General features: G+C 40.3%; 1 protein-coding gene across 2 annotated transcripts in view; it reads right to left on the bottom strand.

The window, feature by feature from the left end:
* Positions 1-24,736, bottom strand: part of VPS39 (VPS39 subunit of HOPS complex) — a 42,624-nt gene that overhangs the window by 8,292 nt on the left and 9,596 nt on the right. The window contains exons 3-14 of one of the 2 annotated variants that reach the window (XM_033108286.1): positions 22,154-22,186; positions 21,580-21,644; positions 21,222-21,264; positions 19,955-20,049; positions 18,948-19,046; positions 18,228-18,320; positions 15,689-15,872; positions 12,290-12,410; positions 12,057-12,177; positions 9,245-9,374; positions 2,604-2,746; positions 98-241 (exon numbers count right to left, since the gene is read on the bottom strand). In XM_033108286.1, the coding sequence (XP_032964177.1) occupies positions 98-241; positions 2,604-2,746; positions 9,245-9,374; positions 12,057-12,177; positions 12,290-12,410; positions 15,689-15,872; positions 18,228-18,320; positions 18,948-19,046; positions 19,955-20,049; positions 21,222-21,264; positions 21,580-21,644; positions 22,154-22,186 (1,271 nt within the window). The remainder of the gene's footprint in view (positions 1-97; positions 242-2,603; positions 2,747-9,244; positions 9,375-12,056; positions 12,178-12,289; positions 12,411-15,688; positions 15,873-18,227; positions 18,321-18,947; positions 19,047-19,954; positions 20,050-21,221; positions 21,265-21,579; positions 21,645-22,153; positions 22,187-24,736) is intronic. The other variant, XM_033108287.1, reaches the window with a different exon arrangement.

The following is a 24,736-nucleotide window of genomic DNA, read 5'->3' as shown; positions in this document are numbered from 1 at the left end:
CATTTCACGTTTACTAGCAGCAGGCACCCCAAAGTGGCACTTGCCCAGTTTCAGGGGCCTGGAGGATTGTGGGTAGCCGAGTACTCAGAGAACTCACATGGAGGTAGCACTTGAGCAGGGTGGTGTCAATGATTTGCAGCAGCTTCTTCTTGGATTTGATGGTGGGAGTGCCTTCCATGAGCGGGGAGGTGCTGGACTGGTGATCAGAGTCATTCAGCTTCTTTACCAATTGGCTTCGTTTCTGCAAAGGCCAAAAATGTGGGATCAAGGCCAGGACTACACTTCCTTTATCATCTGATCTTCCAGATAATTCCAAATACCTCCAAATCACACCTATCCACACCCTGATCTCACATTAGCATACAATTTTTTTGAGGTTTTAATATTCACAGTTTCTTTAAAATTTAAGTATATTTACGATATATTGCTCAATTGTGCATTATTGTTACAGTTCAACTCAGATGACAATTTTTAAAACAGAATCACTTGGTTGCAGGAAATTTTAAAAACTGAAAATGACATATTTTTGTTACAGAGATATGACAGATTGGTGGAGTGCTCATGGAAAGATTTTCAAGCACAAAATGTATATATTAGGATCAAATTCTATGGAATGTGAATAAAAATTCAAGGAGTAAAAGAATCAATGTTAAATTTTATTTTTTGAGAAAAACTTAAAAAAAAAAATAACTGAAATCCACGCAGCATTTTTAATGTACCATACACGATGCTAAGATTTTCCTTGACACACAGACCTTCCTCATTTAATTCTCAACAGACTCCCTGTGATAGTACACAATTTTTATCAGGGATCAAAACAGATGACTGCCAAATTGCCAGAGATGCACTAATAATTATTATTGAGTATTTACCACACACCAGGCACTATGCCAAGTACTTTATACATTATCCATCCTATTTTAAACCTACAACAAATGCAGGTATTCTTATCCCCATTTTACAAGTGAAGAAACCAAGGCACAGATAATAGATACCTCATAAGTAGCAAAGGCAGATTTCAAATTAGGGTCCGATTCCAAAGCCCACGTTCTTATTCTTTTTTTTTTTTTAATCAACTTTATTGAGGTATAAATTATATACAATAAAATGTACCCCTTTTAAGTGCACTATTAGATGCAGTGTGACAGATATGTACCAATGCATGTAATCACCAGCCCAGTCAAGGAATAGAACATTTCTAAAATCCCAGAAAGTTCCCTTCCCAAACAATCCCACCCACCCCCTAACTCACTGATACAATGTCTATCACTAGAGATTTGTTTTTACCTATTCTAGAACTTCATATATTGAAATCATCCAGTTTGTATTATTTTGTGTCTGGCCAGGCCCATGGCCTTATAGGCGCTACTGTCTCTCGGGAACAATAGCCGTGATGGTTAACTTCATACATCGCAAACATCAGTGGGGACGCTGGGGAAGAATGTGTGCCTGGAGTCCTAAAGCTAAGACATTGTAAATCGAGGGCCTTCTGGAGAGCCAGAGGCTTGGGAGACATTCTGCCCCAGGAACCTTTTTCATTTGACACCTGGGCTACGCAGTGTGCTGAGAGAGACAAATCTGTGTGCTCCTTACGGGCTACTAGCCACAGCTGGGCGCTCCTAGAACCCAATGTCAAGGAAGTGTCAAGGCTATGCCTGCCCAATCAGACCTGAGGGACAATTGACCCAGAAGAGGTGGCAGGAACCTTTTGGAAAATTGGAAGCTGGCTTACAATTTTCCTATAATACTTCTCTGTGCCCTTACAAAGGTCTGAAAAACACTTAAAAGGAAAAAATGTACTAAGTTCTCTGACCCCGAGTGGGTGCACAGGAAATACATAACAGCCTTCCGCAGAAGAAATGTGGGGTTAAGAAGCTTCAGTGAAGATATTAGTTTTAGTTGACTTTAAAATTTCACTTATCTGTCCGTAACAGTAAATTGAAAAAACTTAAATCTAAATTCTTCCCCTAAAAAAAAATACCCATGTTATAGAAGATTATTTATTGACAAAAGCTCTTTCTCAATATATGGCTCAATATTTTAAAAGTAAGCTATGAAACAATATATAGTTTTATATCCATTTGTAATAAATAAACCAACAAATAAATAAATAAAAACTAATTCACAAATACATATAAAAGTCTAGAAGAACAATACTGAACTATTAGTTACTTTTCTCTGGGTTCTAGGGAGAAATATAGGTGATTTGTATTTTTTGCTTTATACTTTTCTGTGTTTTTCCAAGTTTTCTGCATTGAGCAGGTATTTTTTCCAAAATTATGTATGCTAAAAGGTTGTTTTAAAATACTTATTCTTTTCTATCAACTAAAATGTACTCCTTTTAGTTCCTGAACAGCTTAGTTATGAATGTGCAGAAATCGAGTGTGTTTTTTGGTATCAGGATTTGGCGAAACAAAAAAAAACAACAAACAAAAAAATCCCAGCTCAGTGGTATGACTGAGCAGGGAGAAGCAGCAAAAAGATATGTGCCACTCAGACTTAACTTCTATAGCATTACAGAAAGCCCTCAATTCTCTGCCAAAAGGAAGCAGGTCTTGGAACTCCCAGGTAAACTCTTCCATACACCTCCGTATTATACTGACCTGTGTCAGGTAGTCAATCAGAGCCAAGTGAGCCTTCTCCAGTTCAGCCCCGGAGAGCACAGGCAATGGGTTAGGATACTGCAGCTGCTTCCTGTAGTCTGTGGGCAGCAGGTCTGGGTACAGGCCCATCACATGGGTAGGATCTATAGAAGGTAAAGATGATTCCCCAGGAAGAAGTACAGATATTGAAGGATACAATAAAACAAGTTCCAGACTGATTATTTTCAAAAAAGAATGACTCTAAGTTCACATTCAGTGGGCTGGTTATACGCTTATAGTTTGAGCTCTATTTATATATGTTTTACGAAAACATCACAAAAATGTCACAATTGTATTTTAACACATACACATACAAATACATACACATACACAGAATTAGCACTGAACATGTATAAATTCTCTTAAAGTACAGGAGAAAAAAGTTTCCCAAGGGAAAATTGATAAGACATTGAAGTTGAAAAGATCACTAAAGTGAAAAATAAAAAATTATATGTCAAAAAAGGAATATTACTAAAACAAAAAGACCAGACAACAGGCTAGGGCAAAAAACTGCAGCATATATGGCAAAAGGCTAATAGGTTGGTTACATAAAACAAATTCACACAAATTGGTAAAAAAACAAAAAAAACAAAAAACCCGTAAGATTTCATTCAGTAAATGGGCAAAAGACACGAACAACTAACAAGAGAAGAATATAAAATAGTAGGAAAATGTCCTGCTACATTAAGAATCAAAGCATTAGCAATGTCAAAAAGGTGACATATTTATATCCATTTAATTTAGTAAAAAACTACTTTTGTACAAGTGCGTACAACGTTGTGAAACTGAATAACCCTTACTTACACTGCTAAGGCAAAAAATATTGCTATCTCAAAAAGTAAAACAGCACACAGACTCTCTAATTCCACTTCTAGGCGTTGATCCTAAGAAAACAATCCAAAAGATGAGGGAAAAGCAACATCTCTATGAACAAGTAATGTTACAAGCATTACTTGTAACTGCGATTTCGGAAACAATGTAGAATTCCTTCAACAGAAAAGTAAAGTATTTTTCATTCAACTGATAAAGTATTATGCAATCATAACAAATTATAATTATGAAGGGTCCCAGCAACATGGAAAAAACAGCTATAACAATTTTTAAGTAACAAGTGACAAGTGACAGTGTATTGTAATTGTTAAAATGTATACATGAAAAGAAGCTTGCATGAGGCAGAGACAAAAATGAGAGTCAAGGTTGGAGGTGAAGTTTTTCCTTGATGTTTTAAATAACCTTTTTTACTAGTATTGCTTTATTTTCATTAAAAAAAAAAAGGAGGAACATTCCATCATGGACCCAATTTCTACACCCGCTGACCAGAAGAGAAATGTTACACAGCCTCGCTTTGAACCTTCCAGAATCCACATCATCCCCAAGTCACTGTGTCTGGCCACAATATTTCTGTGTAGCCAGGAAGATTGTTCTTCAAGATCAGAGAATTGTGATAATATGAAGAAGACACTCGCGAGAAGGGGCAACTGAACAGAACAGTTGGCAGTGCCATGTGACAGTGCATGGAGGTGCAGTGTAAGCAAAGCAGCCAGCTGCTGGGGACCCTCAATGAACATGGCCCTCACTGAGGCCTCGTCCAGCCTTGTCCACCTCCCACCACCAAGGTGCGTGTCAACAAACGTGGCTCTAATCACACAGTTCTACTTAAAACCTTATGCTATCACCCGAAGCCTACCAAACGAATCCATACTCCCTTGGAACATTCAAGAGCCTCTAAACTCTAGCCCCAGTGTGATCCGGCAATCACCACAAACGTCACCCTGGGCTCTGGTTCACAGGCCCTCAGACACAACTGGGGCCTCTTGCTGCTGCACTTTCCTTTACCTTCCACTTTCCTACTCAGACTCCAGGGCCTGGCTCTCCCCCTTCCTCCTGGGCAGACCTCCTCACTTACTTCTCTATGCTCCTGGAGAACTTCTTCCCACATATCCCAATGTTTTACTGAGCCGCTTTACATGCAAGCTCTTTGTGGACACAGAACATGTCTTATTTAACCCTGAAGCCTAGGACGGAAGACAGAGCTGGGCACTGACAATGCTCAGCTGACTCGCCTGTGGGGGCAGCGCGTTCTCTGAGTCCAGCTGAATCCCCAGTACAATGCAGACATGTAATTAACAGTGGAATTAAGTCTCTTACAGAACGAAGGATACAGATCAACTCTGCCCTAGGCACACAGCTCTGGATCTGACGGTCCCTGCATTCTTCCAGCCTCTCTCACTGCATTTGTCCTAGCCGTTCCTTCTGCCTGGAATGCTCTTCCCCAGACATCTGCAGGGCTCATTACATCATCTACTTCGGGCCGTAAGTGAAATCTCTCCTGCCCAGAGATGCCTTTCCTATTGTATCTTAACATGCAATCCTAACTCCTACCTTTAGTACTCCATATCCCCTTTCCCCTGCTTTATTATTCTTAGTACTTATCAATTCCCAATATATTATAATATTGCATATTTATTTTGTTGTCTGTCCCTTCCCCATCAAAATATAAGCCTCACTACTTGGCACATAGAATAGTCTTCAGCACATGGTAGAAGCTTGATAAAACTTTTGTTGAGTGACAGAATAAATGAATAAGTAATGAAAATAGTATCTGAACCAATCCAACAGCCCAAGGCTCAATTTCAAGATCTAAATATGGGTTTCAAGAAATGTAAGAGCTATCTCGCTCACACTCTTGCCATTCCACACCATCACACTCAACCAAGACCCCAACTCCCAAGGCCTCAAGGCAGGACTCTTCTCATCAAGCCCCCTTGCAAACACCTGTAATGCTTACTTTCTATTAGGTGGGTGCAAAAGTAATTGCGGTTTTTGCAATTTTTTTAACGTTTTAAACCGCAATTACTTTTGCACCAACCTAATACCTTGCCTTAGAGCTTTTTATGTACAAGTTGTAGGATGCCACAAGGAAATAATTCTGGTGGTTCTTCAACATTTTTAGGATCTTAGATGTCATAGAGAATTTGATAAAAGGTATAGATCCTGTCTCCAGAAAACCCACAGAGGAACAAAATTGTACATCAAGTGTGGTTCAGACTTGCTAAAGCCCACTCACTGGCCCTATGTCCCCAGCGGGAGGAGACAGAGCTTCTTCCTGATTCACAAGGGGTAGAAATATGACACCCTTAGAGAGGCCTATCTGTGGAACACAAGAAAGGGAGGAGCAAGAAAGCAAACCTGGGTCCAGTCTGTCCTGCACTAAGAGGACGAGGGGACCCTGGGCCTGGTAGTATGACGCCCCAGCTATTCCAGACTGTTCTCTGCAGCAGGGCCTCCCTCTGACTCAGAAGAAACATTCCTCCACAAAATTTCTGAACCCCTGATGCAGCCTTCTGACTTGGCATCCCAGGTAAAGTCTATTCTGCTATAACCCGAGTTCCTTTAATGTGAATTAGCTCATGCACAGTTAGTAAGTGGGAGAACAAAGGCAGTATGAAGGCAAAAGCTTTGTTGGTTTGCATGTGATTTTCCCCAGCATGTTAATGTTTTGAAGTGACCAGGGGCAAGCGTTCTCAGAATTAAAGAGAAAGCCTTCCTTAACTCCACAGGAAGATCTAAAAAAAAAAAAGAGCTGAATATCCTATGGAAGTGCCCTCTTTTAGGGCAAGTAGTGGCTGGATAGTCGCTTCAAAAACCACTATGCTATTGCAAACACCACTTTTCTTAACATTAAGTAAAGCCATCTGGGGAAGCTGAGAATACAAATGAAGTAAAGATGTTTTCTCCATATCAATTTTTGGGAGAGTCTCATAAAGAAGTCTATACCCAGGATCAGATTTTTGACTTTGATGAAACTAGTTTTTATTAGAAGCAAATGTTCTCCCAGATCTGTACCTCACAGGAGAAAGCACAGCCCCAGGGTTTATCATGTTGGGTACCAACAGCAGCAGGAATTCAATTTTAGTAGAATTGTTATTGTTTTTATGAGTGCTCTGCTTACAAAGTTGCCTAGGTTTTCAGTGGTCCGTTCCAAACTTATTTTTCTGATAAGCCCTGTTATTTTTCATATTTGGTATAGAAAATAAAGTTTGCAGGACCACATTCAAGGTATTATAGCAAAAATGCCTCTACTTCAAATCACATTAAAAAAAAGGGCGGCTCTGGGTGCCATGTATGAATATTTTGGCCCTTGGAAAGGGATCTAGCCTCCCTACTCTAAGTAAATAAATAGATTAGTCTTATGTACTTTGGTTAGGGTCAGCCTGTCACCAGTGTTACGATCTCTAGATTTACTAAGAATATTCACTACTGGACCTGAGGACCAGACCTTAGACCAAGATCAGTCAATGGACGTGCTGCCCGAGAGGTCCAGTCAATAGCCAGCTGCCCCCTAAACAACACTGCTACCAGCAGACATCTCCTCCTGCTACTGGAAAGGATCCACTTGTGCCTTATCTTTCCTACTAGACTGTTCTTTGACAGCAGAATTCCTGCCTGATTATTTCTGCTTGGGACCCAACAGAGTGCACTGCACTCTCTAGGAGCTCAGTACATATTTGTGGAATGAATAAATTAAAAGGTAGCAGCATCATTAGGATTGAATTCAGAGCTTTGAGTTGGGGTTCAAGTATTGTCGGTACATAAAAAAAGGATCAAATTACCACAGCAGTTCTATCTTATTATTCCAGTGTCTTTCCAAAGCACTGGTGGTACACTGAAAATAAATGCCCCAACTGAGTTCATTCAGAGGACGAACAGTAGATACTTATGGATTTCAGGTTTCCAGCTTCCATCCCCCTTCTTATTTCCTTTTGGCAAGCTCCCTCTTCCATACCATGTGTAGTCTTGGTGAGAGAACAGTTCTAAGCACCTACCTTTCCCCTCAGAAACAGAGCAGGGGTGGGGAGCACACCTCTTTTCTCACCCCTGGTGCAGTCAGAGGGAGTGAGATCATGACCTAATCTTGGACAATCAGATCCCCTTGATCTGAGAAAGTGATTCAAGGACGACAAGCAGTGTAACACACACCAATATCCTACACGCTCCTCTTATGTGATGTGGGGTCTTTGTTCCCCTGCCTTAAACCTGGAAGGACCCTTGTAAATCAGCAGAAATGGTGGAAGTGACAGCCCTAGAAGGCAATGAGGCCTCCATCGAGGGAGGTCTCTCAGATTGCTCACTCTGGAGAAAGCCAATCACTCTGCCTGAGGACACTCAAGCAGCCTTGTGGAAAAACCCACCTGGACAAGAACGGAGGCCCCTGCAGGCCACCACCAGCACCAACTTGTCAGCTATGAGAGTGAGCCACCTTGTGAGTCCTTTAGCCCAGTCAAGACTTCCGATGACAGTAGCCCGGCTGACAAACAAGTGCAACCACATGAGAAATGCCTGGCTAAGTCCTTCCCAAATTCCTAACTAACAGACACCAAGAGAGGTAACAGATGATTTGTTATTTTTAGCCACTAAGTTTTGGAGTGGTTTGTTACACGGCATTAGATAGTAAGACAAGCTGGTAGGAGACAATTTTTTTTGAGGATGAAACAATAGGGGAGGTGGTGGCAGCAACAGCTAAGGAAGTGGTTGAGCCAGTAAAGGACTGCCTTGCATCCTCAGCACAAAGGGATTACCGGCTGGCTTCCTGTTTCCTGCTGGAAGGTCCTCCGGAGCGCCCTTGGTTCCCATCACTCTTGAGCCTGGCCCCCCATTAATTTTGTGGGTCCCTCTACTTGCCATTCTCCTAATATTCCAATAAACCATGCTTAGTTTATCCAAATACTGTTTAAATTATCCAGAACTGGTCTCCATTGCTCACACCAAGTACCTTAACTGATATAGGGAATTACTACCGTTCGTTTTTGGCCAAGGCTGAGGGAAGGTGGAAAAAAGGCAAAGCAAAGAAGAGCAGAAAAGAGGGGATAAATAACGATATAGAGACAAACCAAGAATATATAGATTGATCCTAGTTAAGCAAAAATGGAATATACAGAAATGGAAAGTTTAATAATAATAGCAAACACTTACTTGGCACTTATTAAGTACCACACACTGTGGTAAGTAGTTTACGTAATCTTCACAGCAACACTGGTATTATTATTTCCCCTGTCTTGCAGAAGAGAAAACTAAAGCCCAGAGAGGTCCAGGAACTCTGCCTGAGGCCAGGCAGTCTGACTCCAGAGTGCCTGCTTCTCACCATGATGGTCTAATGTCTCACGAGCTTTTAGGACGCAGAGAAAAGGAAGGGCTTCCTGGCACTGCCCTGTGTTGGCACTCAAAAACGACCTGCTGTTTAATCCTACTAAGGTCAAGTCAGGGATTTTTGTATAGACAGCATTCAATAAATACTAGATGATCAAATACACATTTGCTGAACTGATAGTTTTCTGTTACCTTTCTCTAATGGCAAGGGCAAATCATCCTGGAAAATTGGAAGTCTGTCTGTATTTATGGGTAAGACCAAATTCATGAGATGAGCACTATAAATATGTAACCACCATGGACGGCCACCTACAGGATCCTGTCAGGTATGAGGATCAATTCAGATGAGCCTAAACTTTCTCCTTACTCAGTGGTCTGGTGTCATCTGCCCTGTCCTTTCCAGTTTTCCCCTCTTGCCCTTAGTTCCTTATCCTTAGGCCACACCCACTTGTTACCTGTGCCAAGCTTAGCAAAGACCTGCATGGACTCATCAAAACGCTTCTGGCAGAAGAGGTTGAAGGCATACAAGTTCTTGATGTGATGGATCTGTTGCTGCTTTTCGCTATCCGAATCATCTTTCATTTCCTAATAAGAGAATAGAATAGGTAAGAACTCATTCACTCGACAAGTACTTATTCAGTATACACTAGGCATTATAGATAGCCACATAGTATCTGCCTCACAGGCTGCCCTTACAGTCTAACCATAAGACCGATAAATAATTATGCAGTTAAAATACATAGGGTTTCTACAAAATGTACCTGACCAGTACTTCTGAAAACTGTCAAGGTCATGAAATGCAAGGAAAGACTAAGAAACTGTCACAGATCAGAGAACACTAAGGACACGTGACAACTAAATGCAATGTGATTTCTGGAATTCAACCTGGAACAGAAAAAAGGATATTAATGGAAAAGCTGGCAAAACCTGAATAGGGTCTAGAATTTAGTTTAAAAACAAAAAAGTCAAAACCAAAACAGGATAAGAGTGATGACAGAAACACATGGAAGGGTATACAACTTAGGCTGACCGGTGGGTCCGGGAAGGATTCTCAGAAGAATGTAAACTGAGGCATAAAGAATGAGCTAGAGTTAGCCAGGTGAGGCCAGACAGCTGACAGATGGGAGGGGAGACAGAGAGTGTGTTCCTAGAAAAGAGGACAGCACATGTGCAAGGCCCTAAAATACCGGAGAAAGAACACAGTATGCTCGAGGAATAAAAGACACAGCCCAGCTGGTACAGTCGGGAAAGGTCCTGTTCACAGTAAAAACTAAATAAATACAGCTATTTATTATTTCTATTTCTTCCTTGTAACCTTTTCTTCCCCATGTCTTTCTTATAAGTAATCTTTACTAAATTTAATTTCTTCCTTCAAAATATCTCTCATCTTTTTCTCTTCCTTTCCTCTCCTTTTCTGTTGCCATCACCCTAGTCCACACCATCAACATTAGCCTACCTGGTCCAAGGTCTCTTGCTAGATGCTGTAAAGGCTTTCACAGCCTCCTTACCTAGTTGACTCCCAGACATTGAAGCCATGCCCTCCACTCCAGCCAGGATGGGCTCCAGACTTCCTGGAAAGACTTGTTTCCACTTCTTGAGCTTTCTCGGGCTACTGAATGCTCCCTTGTTCCTGCTCCTGATTTTACCTATCCTTAAAGGGTCCAACCTTAGGATGCCTTTTCTAGCCCACAAGGAACTGTTCCTTCTCTAATATTTTGCTCCACATTTTGTCAATACTGTAGTATGTAATTGCTCTTGAACGTTTCATGTATGTTCTTTGATTTATTTAAATAAAAGATAGGTCCCTCAAGAGCTAAGATGTTATCAACCAACCTTCTTTCGTCATACGGCAGACCACCTAGTAAGTACAAGCCTAGAAAAGAGAAGGGAAAATGGAAACCCGTTTCCATCTTCTCTACTAAAGATTAAACAGATAATCAGCAGCAGGAAGTTCAATCAAAAGACCCAAGACCTTCCGTGTAAGAGAAATACAGATACTGAAAAAGCTATATCCTGCATGATACCCTTTTTTATTAAGTTCAAAAACTAAATACATACTCAAGCAACATATATGTAAAAGATTAAACAAAAAAAAATTTTAAGGACATTATATATTATACACAAAATTTGGGATAATGGGTATGTCGGAGGGAAGGCAGAGGGATGGGATGGGGAGGAGAATACAGGTTATACAATTTCTTTTTCTTGGGTAGGATGGTGGGTGCTTGGGTATTCATTACTTTTTAAATGAAAATAAAATAATATTGGGCAATGCACGAGTGCAAAATAACAAAATAGTAAGAAGCTGAAATTAAATGATAATTTTTATGGGATATTAAACATGCCCAACTATTAAGATCGGATTTTTTGTTTGAAAGCCAGAACTCATACATCCAAAATAAAGGTTGCTCTTCAAAAGTATCTACTGTACGTAACTATAAACATATGTGTACTGAAATGTGTGACTACTGCTTTCCTTTCAGAAATAACTTACAAGATACTCTAGAAATTAAATTTTTCTACTCTCTTCATAAAAATGTCTTCTCTTTTACCAAATTACCACCATCTGGTTTAATGACTAGGAAAGGCTCAGAATGACTTTTGGTTGTTTCCTAAAATCAAATGCACCCTCTACAGATGACAGTAATCATCAGTGGGGACGTTTAAAAGAGTAAGACAGGCCTCAGAAGTCAGAGTCCAAGCAGCCTGTGGGCCACGGGAGCCTTGCTGGAACCAGATCGCGGGCACGACTTTGCTGTGAACATCATGCAAACCGAGGAGCGAGACAATCAGAAAAAGAAAAGTGCAGCCCTGCGGAATGCAGCAGCTTGAGGTGGCTGCAGAATGCAACTTGCTTGTCCAAACCCTGAAGTCCACTGTTGAAAGAGATTGTGAAACGCCCCCAAATGGTTGCATTCAGACTGTAATCTTACATTTACGATTGTTACTTTTCTTTAATATTTGCATTATCTTGAATTTTTCAAGGCCGGACCACATCTATTAAATTATTTTCTTCTATTAATTCTGTGAGGTGCTATCATTATAAGTGGCTTTCCGTCTACATTTGACAGAGAAGCAAACTGAAAAAGTGAAATCACTTACATAGATACTTTAAGCAGTCAGACCCTGAACCCAAGCCCTCTGACTTTCAGCTCCATGCTTATTCCACCAGGCCAAAGTAAATATAAACAACTAAACCCAAATTACCTACTTTCAAGAATAGTGAGGAAGGCAGGCTCACACCCAAATCTCAGAAGCAAGACTTACTGCAAGCTGCAGAGCCAATTCAAACTGCTTGTCCTGGAGAAGCTGTTGGATTTGGGTTGCCATGGGGACAGGAATGAGTCTCCAAACAAAATGATTGCTGGCCACATAGATAATGTTTGATCTGGAGGCAGGATTAAAAATATCAGCAAAAGAGTACAGGCTTTATGATGAACACAGGTGACTTTAAAGCTTTGGAATAATACGGCAGCTCAGTGAAGACAGAAATCCCTTACCCTCCGGAGGAAATGAAACGGGGCCTTTGCAATTCAATGCTCTGGACCAGAAGCCTCGGCTCAAATGTTCGGATCTCCACATATCGAGGCAACACTGCAATGATGTAGGGAGGCTGGTGCTCTGTGCAAGAGAGAACGTCTTGAGTTGTAGTTCTGGTCTAAGGCTTTAGGTTTATGGATTGTTTCAGTTGCCATTTCTAAGCTGCATTTAAACGAGATCTCCAAAAAGCCCACTAGTCAAATACCAAGCCAGGAATCTACAAATGTGATATACAAAGACAAAAAGATTGTTCGCCTGAGTGATGCCAAGAGAAATCTCTTGCACAAAAAGGATGCATCCAGCTTTGCTGAGAGTCACCTGATGCCAGGCCGACCGTTTCCCCCAAAGAACTGGGTGGAAACTTCGCTTGCTCCTTTCTCAGTAGCCACAAAGCTAGGCCAGGCACAGGCCAGCTACAGCTGCCTCTAACAACTTATCAGTGGGAAATCAAGGTTGCATAACCTCTTCTTTCATTCTCTTAGGAAGGCCAAAAGAAGGGCAACTTGTTTTTTCCCTAAAATTATGCTAAAGAAAGAGTTCCACATTTCTGGCCAATATTGTTTCTGCTCGAGATTTCCACAGGGAAAAGATGCAAACCTCCACTTGACGTTTAATGGTTCACAGAGAAGGCAGCTGGATGGCGTTCTCAGCGTAGCTGTTTCCTATCACTTATATGAGGTCGTTAGAGTGTCAAATTCACAGAAACAGAAAAGTAGAATGGTGGTTGCAAAGGGCTAGGGGACCGGGAAACGGTTGTTGTTTAATGGGTACAGACTTTCAGTTTCACAAGATGAAACTCTAAAATCTGTTGCATGACAATGTGAATATACATAATACTACTGAACTGTACATCTAAAAATGGTTAATGTGGTAGATTTTATGCTGTGTTTAAACTATAATTAAAAATAAAATTTAAAAAAAATGAACCACTAGATGGCATAGTTGTCATATAGAAATTTAAACTCAAAGATTATATTCGTAAAAATAGTTTCTTAGTGTGGCTAACTTGCTATGAGTTTATTTTTCACATTATCTACTTTCTTATAAAAAGTTTCTCATTTTACATTTAAATTTTATACTCTAAATGAATAGTATAATAAAATTTCAAAGCCAGAAGGGAACTCAAAGAAATGAGAAAACTGATGCTTAAGTAATATTTCCATCAATTTGAATGTTATTGTTATTATGTTGATATTTTTCCTCTTGCCAAAAAAATAATAAAATTTAAAAAGCAGGTTGTTTTGTATTGAATTTTTAAATTTTCTTTTAATGCTGGCCTTATCTTAAAAAGATAGTACAATTTTCCTCAGTGTTAATTTGTATACACATGTAAAATTTCTGTCCTTTTTAAATCGTAATAAGGTCTAATTTAATAAAAAAGGTAATCTATAACAGAAACCCTTCTGGTTGTCATATCTTATCATTTGTTCAGTTTCCCCAACTCTTCAGCAGTATTTCTCAAAAACAACAGAAACGGTCTGGATCTCTTTGTATCTTCGAAACTTGGCAGAGTGGTTGGTGTGCAGCAGGCATATAATGATTGGTTGACAATGACAGTGATTCATCTATTCAGCCTCACATTTACTAAACGGCCACGTGTCAGGCACTCCTCAAAGTGAATCAAGACACGAGCTCTAGCTCACGGAGCTCCTACATGAGCAGAGGAGACAGTGCAGGAGCCATGGCAGAGAAAACTGAAAGGACTGTGGACGCACCAAGGGGGAAGTGACTAAATCTGTCTGTAATTCAGAGAAGACTTCATAGAGGAAGTGCCACTGAATGGGGCCTTGTCCCATGAGCAAGACGCTGCTGGGCGAGAAGAAAGGAAAAAGCAATAGCGTAGACGACAGCACAGTGAGGAGTCCAAAATGACTGGGGCCTGGGTGAAGTAGTAAACAGGAAAGCAGAAATGTAAGTGAAGTTTAAAATGGACACCATTTTAAGTTTAGTCTTCCTCTTGTCACATGGTGATTCTCCCACCCTACCTAGAAAGCTTGTTCTCTCCTTCAGTATATTAAGGCACAGAAATGTTTTTGAGAAACACTGCTGAAGTCACTGGGCACGACCTAAGATTTTAAAACAGGAACTCGCACGCGAGGGAATCAGGAACATGCTTGAAGGATATTATACACTTCCCCTAATCTACCAAGGTTCTTCTGAAAGGAAAACGGGAGCCGCTGGAACACCATGAAGCTTCTTGTGAAGCTCTTTAGCCCCTCAAACGTGTTAATGTACATAACCTTGGGCCTTATAAAATCCTTTCCTTATCATTTATCTTCCTTTTGGTCTATTAACCTCTAACCACCATCAGAATAACCACCGTAGAACATGACGCTTTTATTAAAACACTGAGGAATCTCCTGGCCTCTCTGACCTTCCCATGGACCTCTAACAAAGGGCCTATCCTTATTCCTCCCTAATTCAGACCACCTGTTTCAGCCAGCTCAGTCTCTATCATGCCCTCTCACAAATCAGCATGTATTCTGTATTTCTTCTCATTTTTCAAACGATTCTCTCTGCCTAGATTGAAAGGGACTTTTTCTTTAAGCCAGATCCTAAACTCTGCCTGGGATAGCCCAATCTTACCCATGTAATGAAACTCCCTCCTGACTAATGAACAATGAACTTTCCCTTTCTGAACCACTGAATCTCAATTCATCCAATTTAACACCTTAAGCAGTACCTTGTTTTGTCTCTTTATCCAAAGTGTAATTTTTGTCTCCAGAGCTGGAGTCCTTAAAGGCAGTATAGCTGTATACCCCACTCTACAGCAGTAACTCTTACTAAAATGCTTATTCTTCCCATCGAAATACGGTTCTAGGCAATACCATCGCAGACAGCTGGGAGCCTGAGGCAGGTGTGGGCCGTAAACTATTAATGTGTAGGACGGAAACTGACACCTAAATGCAGTCTGTTCCACTAAGCTACAAAAACAAGAGCAGCAATAACCACCACATCAAAAACCCTTCAATACTGAGTTATATGTATTACAGGAAAAAATAAGGAATTTCCACACATTTCTACTATTTGGCAGACGATACAATAAAACCATTAAAAAGGAACTAAGAACTAAAACCAGCAGTAGACAATCGCTCCCTAAAATGTACAATTCTGTTTACATTTCCCCCCTTCTGGGGTAAAAGCTTCCTGTAAAAACCAGAACATCCCATTTTTAATGTCCCTAAAAATAGTCATCTACTTATTAAAAGGGGAACTGAGGGTGAATGACACTGCAAACCACAGTCTGCTATGCCACGAATGGGATTCCCCTCTGGGAAGGTGCCACTCACCACCCTCCCTGCCCCACCTCTCCCCGCCACCAGCCCAAAGAGCGCGACGGCAGCTGCTGCTGGTCTCACCCATGGCCACTGGTATGTCTGTCCAGTTCAGGGCACATTTCTGTGTGCAGATTCCCTCCTCGTTGAGCACCACGGTGAGGTCATCCTGACCCACGGCCACTTTTCCATCTGCCAGAGGTGCAACTAAGGGCTCCAGCTGTTTTCCTGTTGGAAAGAGCTCTTTGATGGACCCCTTTCCATCCACCTATAGGAAGACACAAAGTGAGTCACTCAGCATTCTCCGGCCAAAGGCATGAAGGCGGCTTGGAAAAATCCAGATAAAACCGAAAACCAATAATATTTAAAACCAAGAAGCCAATAATATTCCTTGTTTGGCATATGGAAATAGATAACAAATAGAGTTTGTTATGAGAAATTTTGTCATCACAATGTAGAACCAGTTCTCTTTTTTCCTAACACAGGGACAAGCATCGAGTCTGGCAATTAACTAACATTGTCAAGTGCTGGCCAGGATGAAGAGCAACTGAACTCTCACACACTGCCGGTGAAAATGCAAAATGGTGCAGTCATTTTGTTTGTTAGCTTTATAAGAATACGAAGTTAAATGTACACTTACCACATAACCCAGAAATCCCATTACTAAGCATGTGCCCAAGAGATATAATAACTTATTTTCATTACATAAAAACCTGTATGCAAATAAACGGTCATAGCATTTTTATCATAATGGCTAAAAATTGGAAACAACTTTGTCTTTCGACTGATGAATGAATAAACAAACTGTAGTACATTCATACCGTGGAATACCACTCAGCCATAAAAAAGAATATATTGACACACATAACACAGATGGATGTCAAATGCATTATGCTAAGTGAAAGAAGCCAGAAACCAAAGACTACATACTGTATGATTCCATGTATATGACATTCTGGCAAAAAAACTACAAGGGACAAAGAACAGATCAGTAATGACTAGAGAGGTTGGGCTGTAGGAGGAGGGGTTGACTTCAAAGGGGCAGCAGGAGAGAATGTTTTTAGGTGACAGACTGTTCTGAATCTTGATTGTGGTGGTGGTTAGAGAACTTTAGGCATCAGAACTATACATCAAAAATAATGAATTTACCTGTATGTAAATAAACGAACAACTTTGAATATCCTGGTCCCAAAACAAGATTTCCCACTCTCAGAAAGTCCACCCTGAAGGTGATGGCAGCATTCCGGGTTGTCAGAAGAATGGGCCCTACTACCACGCTGGCTCAGTCCCCTCCTCTCACAGACTTGTCTCTCAGCACCTATATGCCTAGCTGATATTTAGTCAAATGCACAACAGTGACACCTTTACAGAGTGTGCAACAGATGCTGATAAGATTAGGATATTCCAACAATGGACCAAATACATTAACTACATAAACAATGAAGAGCTAACATAGTCAGTCGGGGGTAGGGAAGCAGGGAGATAAGTAAGTCTTCTAGAATTGCCAAATCTCAATTATGAGAGGAGGATAAAGCTGAGAAATTTAGGTTATTCCATGAAATGAGTGGTATATCAATCTTTTTCTACATATAGTGTATATACCGAAGAGGAAAAAATACCAATGTTGTGGATATTTACTGCTTAAGAGGAAAGGCAGGTTATAACATATATATTATATATTACTATGTATAATACACTATGATACACACACACACACACACACACACACACACACACACTCATATAGACGGTGCCAAAAATATATATATACACGTTTTAAGAAAGGAAAAAACTATTCAACTTGTAAAATCAATATATACATATAACAAGAGATGAATACAAGTCACGTTTGATTTCTGCAATTACAAGAGGTGCTCAAAGTGGTTGCTATCAGCGTCCAGACACTTCCAATTACGGTGAACTGCTGTTTGAGCAAAGTGGACCAAAGTGTCCACTTGTATACATTTTTTTTGGCACCCCCGAGATATAGATAGATAGATAGATAGATAGATAGATAGATAGATAGATAGATAGGTAGATAGAGACAGATATAGACATATCATACCAAAAGGTCAACAGTGATTATTTCTGAATGGGAGGATTATGGATGATTTACACCTCTTTTATTTTTCTTATTTTCTATAATAAATACATGTAGCTTTTGAAGTTTAGAACAAAAACAGTGAAAATAATTTTTAAAACAAATATACTAACAGAGTTTTTGGGGGCAGTCTTAAAAATACTTAAGTTAATACTCAAATTAGTTTATAATTGCTGAGCACGGAAGCCTGAAGATAGCAATCTACGCTAATGCTGCTGGACAGAGGCAAGCAGCCCAGTTACCTGTTCCAATAATTAGATACAGGAGGGGGGTAATTCCTTATGCACAGAACTGAGAGTTGACTCTGCCTGGCTTAAGAGACATACATATCTTATTTGTGGAAGATGCTGACAGCATGAAAAATAACCAAACATACAAACACAAACCCTGTTACGCTAAAAACTCTACTTAAGGCAGTCTCTTGATCGGTTGTTTGGAAGCACACGACCATCTCCCCCAGGTAACCTCATAACCCTCTTCTCCAAGGCAAACTGACGATATTTGTAAAATAGTACGTTTTACCCTTATTAGGTAGTAGTCTCTCTTGAAACCCACACAGATAGAATTTTCACACCATGCCATGGACTTGGGCACGTCTGGGACACTAAAGTCTCCCTGAAGAAAGAGAGCAGGAGTTTAATTGGAAAGATGTTCAAACAAAAAAATCATGACCTCCTGTTAATCCACCCCCATTCTGCAAAATCACCCTCATCCTCATCTGAATTCAATTCTACAAGGACAAGATCAGGAAATGACACATAGCAAAAATACAGCAGGTCCTAAAATAATGTCATTTTGTCCATCGTCATTTTGTTGTAACATTGATAAGATGCTGTAGGAATTTAACTCATTTATGTCAATTAGCCTATGATAAAATTGGTTTCGTTGTATGTCGTTTTACTTAAAAGTCACAGAACCTATGGACAACATTAAGTGAAGACTCACTGTATAAGTCGCCCATGTGCTAGAAAAGGTACGTTTGGAAAAGGTGAAAACCCACTCTGAAATCAATCTGTATAGATGTTGTAGAACTAGATTGTCCCAGCCTGTGAAAACCACGAGACTTTGACAAGTGGGCATGAATAAGCTCTCCTGCACTTATAGCAGAGCATTCATCCGGAGAGATCTCTAAGACTGGGGTCTTGACCTTTGCTACAACTGAACCAGAAGTCTTTCAAGCTGTGGATCCACAACAGTAGTACCTCCCACCCAACCTGTGGACCAGGGAACAGTGAACTTTACCTGCAATTCATGAAATTCCCTGTCCTTCCAGAAATAGAGCTGCAGCTTCTTTTTCACAGCCACACACATCCGCAGCACCTCCTCACCAGTCTCTGTGTGCTGAGAAGAGACACCCAGAGCAAATGAAGATGCGCACACGACTCTATAACTGGATGATAGCTAGATCAGAGAGATTTTCTCCCTTGACATGGACTAATCTGAAAATCCCCTGTAACACAAAGTCACACTGCCAGACAAGCTGAGCTGGAGAATACCATTCAGTAAGAGGTACCCAGAAACAATAGGCCAAGGAGCATTCCTGCCCATGGGATACTGGTCAAAGGCGCCTGCACCGGCAACTCTTGTGGACAATCAGAACTCAGAGAGGAAAATCCCTGGGCAGGCCTTCACCTACATAATCACTTCCTCCTTTTTTTCTTAAATGTTCCTCACTCATGGCTGTCAGTACATGTTGGGTCAGAGATCAGTGGTCACCTTCAATGCTTTGAAGGAGTTTGGGAAAACCAAGTGGCTACACATAAAGCAATGCAGTGTTAATGTAGACCATAAATGCTAAAAAGTGACCAAAGTTGGGGGTGAGGAATTGGCAAAAATAAGGAGAAATGTCTTTCCTGAATAATAAAAACTCCCTAAAGACAAAGACCACAATGATATATGTGATTAGAGTAAGAGTCAATTTAATGTCCTATAGTTATGTTCATGGTGCTGTTACAGGTTTGATTTCCCACTTTGTCCATGATAAGTGTTTTTATCCTTGGTTAGTTCTCTCCTGCCATATAGATGTCTGGTGCTCTAATTAGCACACACACAGGAAATGCAAATGTTTCATCAACCTCAGCCTACTAAGGGAGAAATTTCTCCAGTACAATCCAAAAATCAAATATTTCTTTGGAGTCTTTGCTGGCTTTGGATATCAATGTTATCCTTCCCATCTACTGGTAGGAATGGTGTAGGAAAGGCTGTGTTTATTAAAGCACAAAGTCCAAGTTCATCTTGCCTACACTTACCTGGAGGTCACATGTGAACAGTGATGCTCCCTTGGCCTTTGCAACCGTAGTGATTTGTTGAAATGTCAATAGGTCATGGACATAAATATTATTTTCTGTTTAGAAGAACGTAAAACATCACAATAAATTATCATAAATAAATAACTGTAACAACCAGAAGAACCAAATGGCAAATGTTGGTTGAAGAGGTACCTTTGGCTTCACTATCAATGATTTATTCTAGTCTATTACCAGAACTGTATTACAAAACATTTAAGAGGTCACTCAGTCTTCTGAACTTGGATATTTTGTTCCTTTAAATTTGGGCTGGCTTGAGTAAAAGAGTTCTTTCACTTCCAAAGCACTCTTAAGACTCTGTTTTTCTCAACTCTGGAAATTTGTGCTGCAGTATTTACACAAGAAATGGCTTTCAAAGCTACTTACATTAGGAGGCTCCAACAAGAGAAAGGAAACCCCCTGCAGGTTTTGTACAAACCCATGGCAAAGATTTCTTTTCTAGCCAAGCAAGCAAAATAATTTCACTTGGGCCTCCTATCTAGCTGTAGTCATGAAGAGTTAGTTACTTTAAAAGTTCCTCTCTCAACCGAGATACTAAGTTTAAAACGATTCTACCATTTAGGCCCTGGGATGAACAGTAGAGAGCGTGAGGCAAGTTTCTGGTCCTCTGCTTGTCAAGAAAAGGCCTCACTGCTGGCTCCCATGATGCTGTGGCTTTTCACACAAGGCACTGAATAGTCTGGCCCTTACCTGTCTCTTACCTGTCTCTTGCCACTTTCCACCACATATCCTACGTCTGGCCAGATCTCAGGGCCTTTCCTAAAGCTGTTTCCTCTGCCTATAATGCTCTGCCTACACTGTTTCTGTCAAAATTCTAATCATCCACTGGATAATGTCCCTCCCACAACACTTTTCATAAATCACACTGTATCACGATTACTTTTTGTCATTTCAGTCTTCAAACTCAGAACACAAATTTCATAGACAGAAACCATGTCTCATTCAACCTGGTATCCCCAATGCCTAGAGGAGGGCTCAATAAATATTTGCTGGATGAATGAAAGAATGAAGCGACATTCTTTGGAGAACAGGGCTCAATTTTATGAGGGATATTGTGACCTTCATTACCTCTTGTACCCTGCTATGTCTGGTTTGGACCACTTCAGTTTCACTGTTAAGTAATGACTATCCAATTAACCATGAAAGGGTTAATTAAGTCATAGCTTTTGTTTTTTGACACATGAAATATAAACATAACCCCTTTTCTTACCTAACAAGCTGACCAGAATCTTAAACTGGGAAACCACATGGATCTGGAAAATAGCAAATCATTAGTCAATTAAACATTTTGACAAGGTTTAGCAAACGTTCACTTAACCACCGTACTGAAAAGGGACTAAAGAGCCTATACCGATGACAGAGATCTGACTTCTAGTTATGCGCAATCAAAATGTCTGCTTGTGAAAGAGGATCTCAGGTACATGACGGATAGACAGAGATCCCTGCATAAATGGAAGGTCACAGAGCAAAGGATGCATAGAGTTAATAAATAATGTTACCAAAGTTCTAGCTTTGACAAGGTGTCGTGAAAGTCCAATATTCCTGTAGCCACCACCATCACTGCTTACCTGCTGAATCTTTTTGGAGAAGTTCTTATTGGATTTCTCTAGTGTCACTTCAAACCTGTTGCAGCCTATGGAAAAGAAACAAACATTCACAGTTCCAAACACAGGGATACACTTAAAAATAACTACAACGAAAAAATGCTGCTCTATACCGCTCTCCTACAGGAATCTTAAAAAATTCCTAAAAGACTAGAAGTTGAAGCTCTAAAATCACCAACTGTTTTTATTGCGCACAGTAAGTTGCTTGCAACTCCAATTTTAGAACAGAGGCTTTCATGCACTTCCAGTTGGCATTAGCAGAAAGGATCACACCACAGAAGTTTACTGAAGCTGCAAGACACTTGTGAGTCTGAAGATCTTGTCCTACAAAATAGTAGCTTGGCAAAGTGTTTCACCCAAAAGAGTATAAAAAGTAACAGTCAAATGTAAGAGCCCAAGCAATGAAACCCAGCCCAAAGCATCCTTAGGTCTAGACCCAACTAAATCCCAGCATCTACCCTATGTCCTGCATCACGGGACAGAGCAAACACTCGACACCATCCCCAGAGCTACAGCAATTCAATGCAGCTACACTTACTGCCACTTTCAGGTGATGCTACATCTGTTGGCACTGTTACAAAAAAGGAGGAAGAGTTATACAGCATAAAAACATGTGAAGCCAGCCTTGCTGGGATGACAAAAATATTCAGCCTCAAAAGTCACCAAAGAGTCAAAAAGAGAATAATTAATAACAGCAGCTATCATTAACTAAGCAATAAAACTAGGTGTCAGGTTCTGGGTTTAAAAACGTATGTTTTCTGTAACCTCACAATTACCCCCAAGAAGTAGGTATTATTATGATTCCAATTTCATAGGTGAGAGACCTGATGGGCCAAGCGGTAAGGTAGCAGCCAGCCAGAGGCAAACTCGGGGCCGACCATAACGCCTGTGCACTGAGCCCACACCTCGCTACCTGTCTCCCAGCTCATGGAGAGGCTGCTCACACTGCAGGCCCCCTTCGTTGCCCCCCACACCCAGCAGGGCGCCTGTCCCGCCTGCGAGTCAGTGTTGATTCACAAGGGCCACAGCCACCACAGCTGGTCTGACTTCCTCCACATGTCCCTCAGCAGAGAAGAAGAAGGGGTCCTGGAATTTTGGGAGAGTCAGAAACCTGCCCTGTATCTTGCCATGGTATTTCACACACACACACTAAAAATTCAGCCACTTCCTGCTTGATAAAGAGTTCTCTATTTAAAAAGGGCTTTATTATTAATTCTAACAATTCTCTTTATAAACAGAATGATCTAGGGCAGAGATTCTCAAAGTTTTTGGTCTCAAGACCCCTTCATAATCTTAAAAATTACTGAGGACCCCAAAACTTTTATGTGGGTTATATCTATCAGTGTTTGCCATGTTACAAATTAAAACTGATAAATTTTTAAAATACGTTATTTATTAACTCATTTAAAAATAACAGTAATAAAACTATCACATTGAGCATAAATAACATATTTTAATGAAAAATAACTATTTTTCCAAATTAAAAAAAATGCACTGTTTTACATTTTTGCAACTCTTTTTAATGTCTGGATTAATAAAAGACAGCTGGACTCTCACATCTGCTTCTGCGTTTAATCTGTTTTGATACATTGTTTTTGTTGACGTATATGACAAAAATCTGTCCTCACGTGAGTGTACAGTTGGACAAGGAAGGAATATTTTAATAGCTTTCTCAGGTAATTGTGGATCATATCCTTTGATACTAGACCAAAACTTGACAAACGGAGTTTCTTGCAATGTGGAATCTGACACCTCATAATGAACATTTCTGTTAGATTAAAGTCAATTGGTCTATCTTATAATTTACTTATGCATGATTTAGAAACTTCATGCACTGGAAAATATTGGTTCACTGAGTTATGCAGATTTTCCAAATGTTGGCATATCTCATTAAAGGATATTAAAAAAAAAAATCCCACTCATCATTCTCCCAACCCCATCAGAAAAATCTTTAAGTACTGAGAAGCTGTCAATCTCATGAGGTCGGTACAAGTTTTCTACAATTCTGATTTTCTCTTGAAATCTCTAACTTTATCATTAACAACAAATACTGCCAGTTGTTTTCTTTGAAGTGACAGACTCCATTTGCTCATTTTTGAGAAAACATCTGCCACGTACCCAAGTGGTCTGAAAAACCATAGTCTATCTGTCAGTTATTCTTTCAAGTAAAAGTGATGCTCCATGAAAAAAGCGGCCAGTTCAGCGTGTAACTGAAACACTCACAAAAGTACTTTTCCAAACCGAGACAGCCACTGGGCTTCATGCCTCGGCACCGAGCAGAGGGCTTTATATGTACTTCCCATCACATCATAGAGATTATTAACAAGATGTGTTCTCAAAGGTGAAGATATAATAAAATTCATAGTTTTTACTGCCTCACAAAGAACATTTTGTAAGTGAAACTGGCTTTAACAAAACCAAAACCAAAACCAAAACCAAAACCACTGTGAGTGCATGCTGGAGAATACAACTACTAGTACCATTTGGTACCAACAAATTTGCTGACCACCGTCTTGAGCTTGTGCTAAGGGGCTACCTGTTGTACCACTGGTACAAATGTCAATAAACGTCAGTGAAAAACAAATGTTTTAGTGTTGCTGTGAACTCATTTTTGACTTAGTGGATCCTCTGAAAGGATCTTGGGGACCCCCTGGTGTTTACAGACCACATATTGAGAACCACTGCTCTAGGGCGATGGCAACAGTGAAGTAAACCGGAACTTGTGAAGACCACAGACGTGAACTAACCTAACTTCTATGTTTAAGATATGAGTGGAAGAAGGCCTACAGACATTTCAGAGCCGCAAGGAGATGGCTCCGGTCAGATCAGAACCCAGTCTTTCCATGACATCTATTACCCTCTCCCTTTTCTCAGAAAGACATCTAGTGGCCAGCCTGTTTACGTTTGAAATATCTCAAATTTAGAGACCAAGTTAGTTCCATGGCTGATTCACGGAGGCCCAGGTCTATTTCTGGCCCACAAACAGACCAAAGCTGGGCCAGAACTAACCTGCTCTCTAAGGGTATAGGAAAAGGTGAAGTCTCTAATCAGAGTCTGATTTCCTAATTGTCTAAGGGAGGTTCACACTGCTAGTCAAGTTATCTATGGGAAAGTTGAGGCC

This window comes from Rhinolophus ferrumequinum, chromosome 6, assembly GCF_004115265.2.
Source record: "Rhinolophus ferrumequinum isolate MPI-CBG mRhiFer1 chromosome 6, mRhiFer1_v1.p, whole genome shotgun sequence".
Lineage (NCBI taxonomy): Eukaryota > Metazoa > Chordata > Mammalia > Chiroptera > Rhinolophidae > Rhinolophus > Rhinolophus ferrumequinum.
This window is presented reverse-complemented; position numbering and strand designations above follow the sequence as displayed.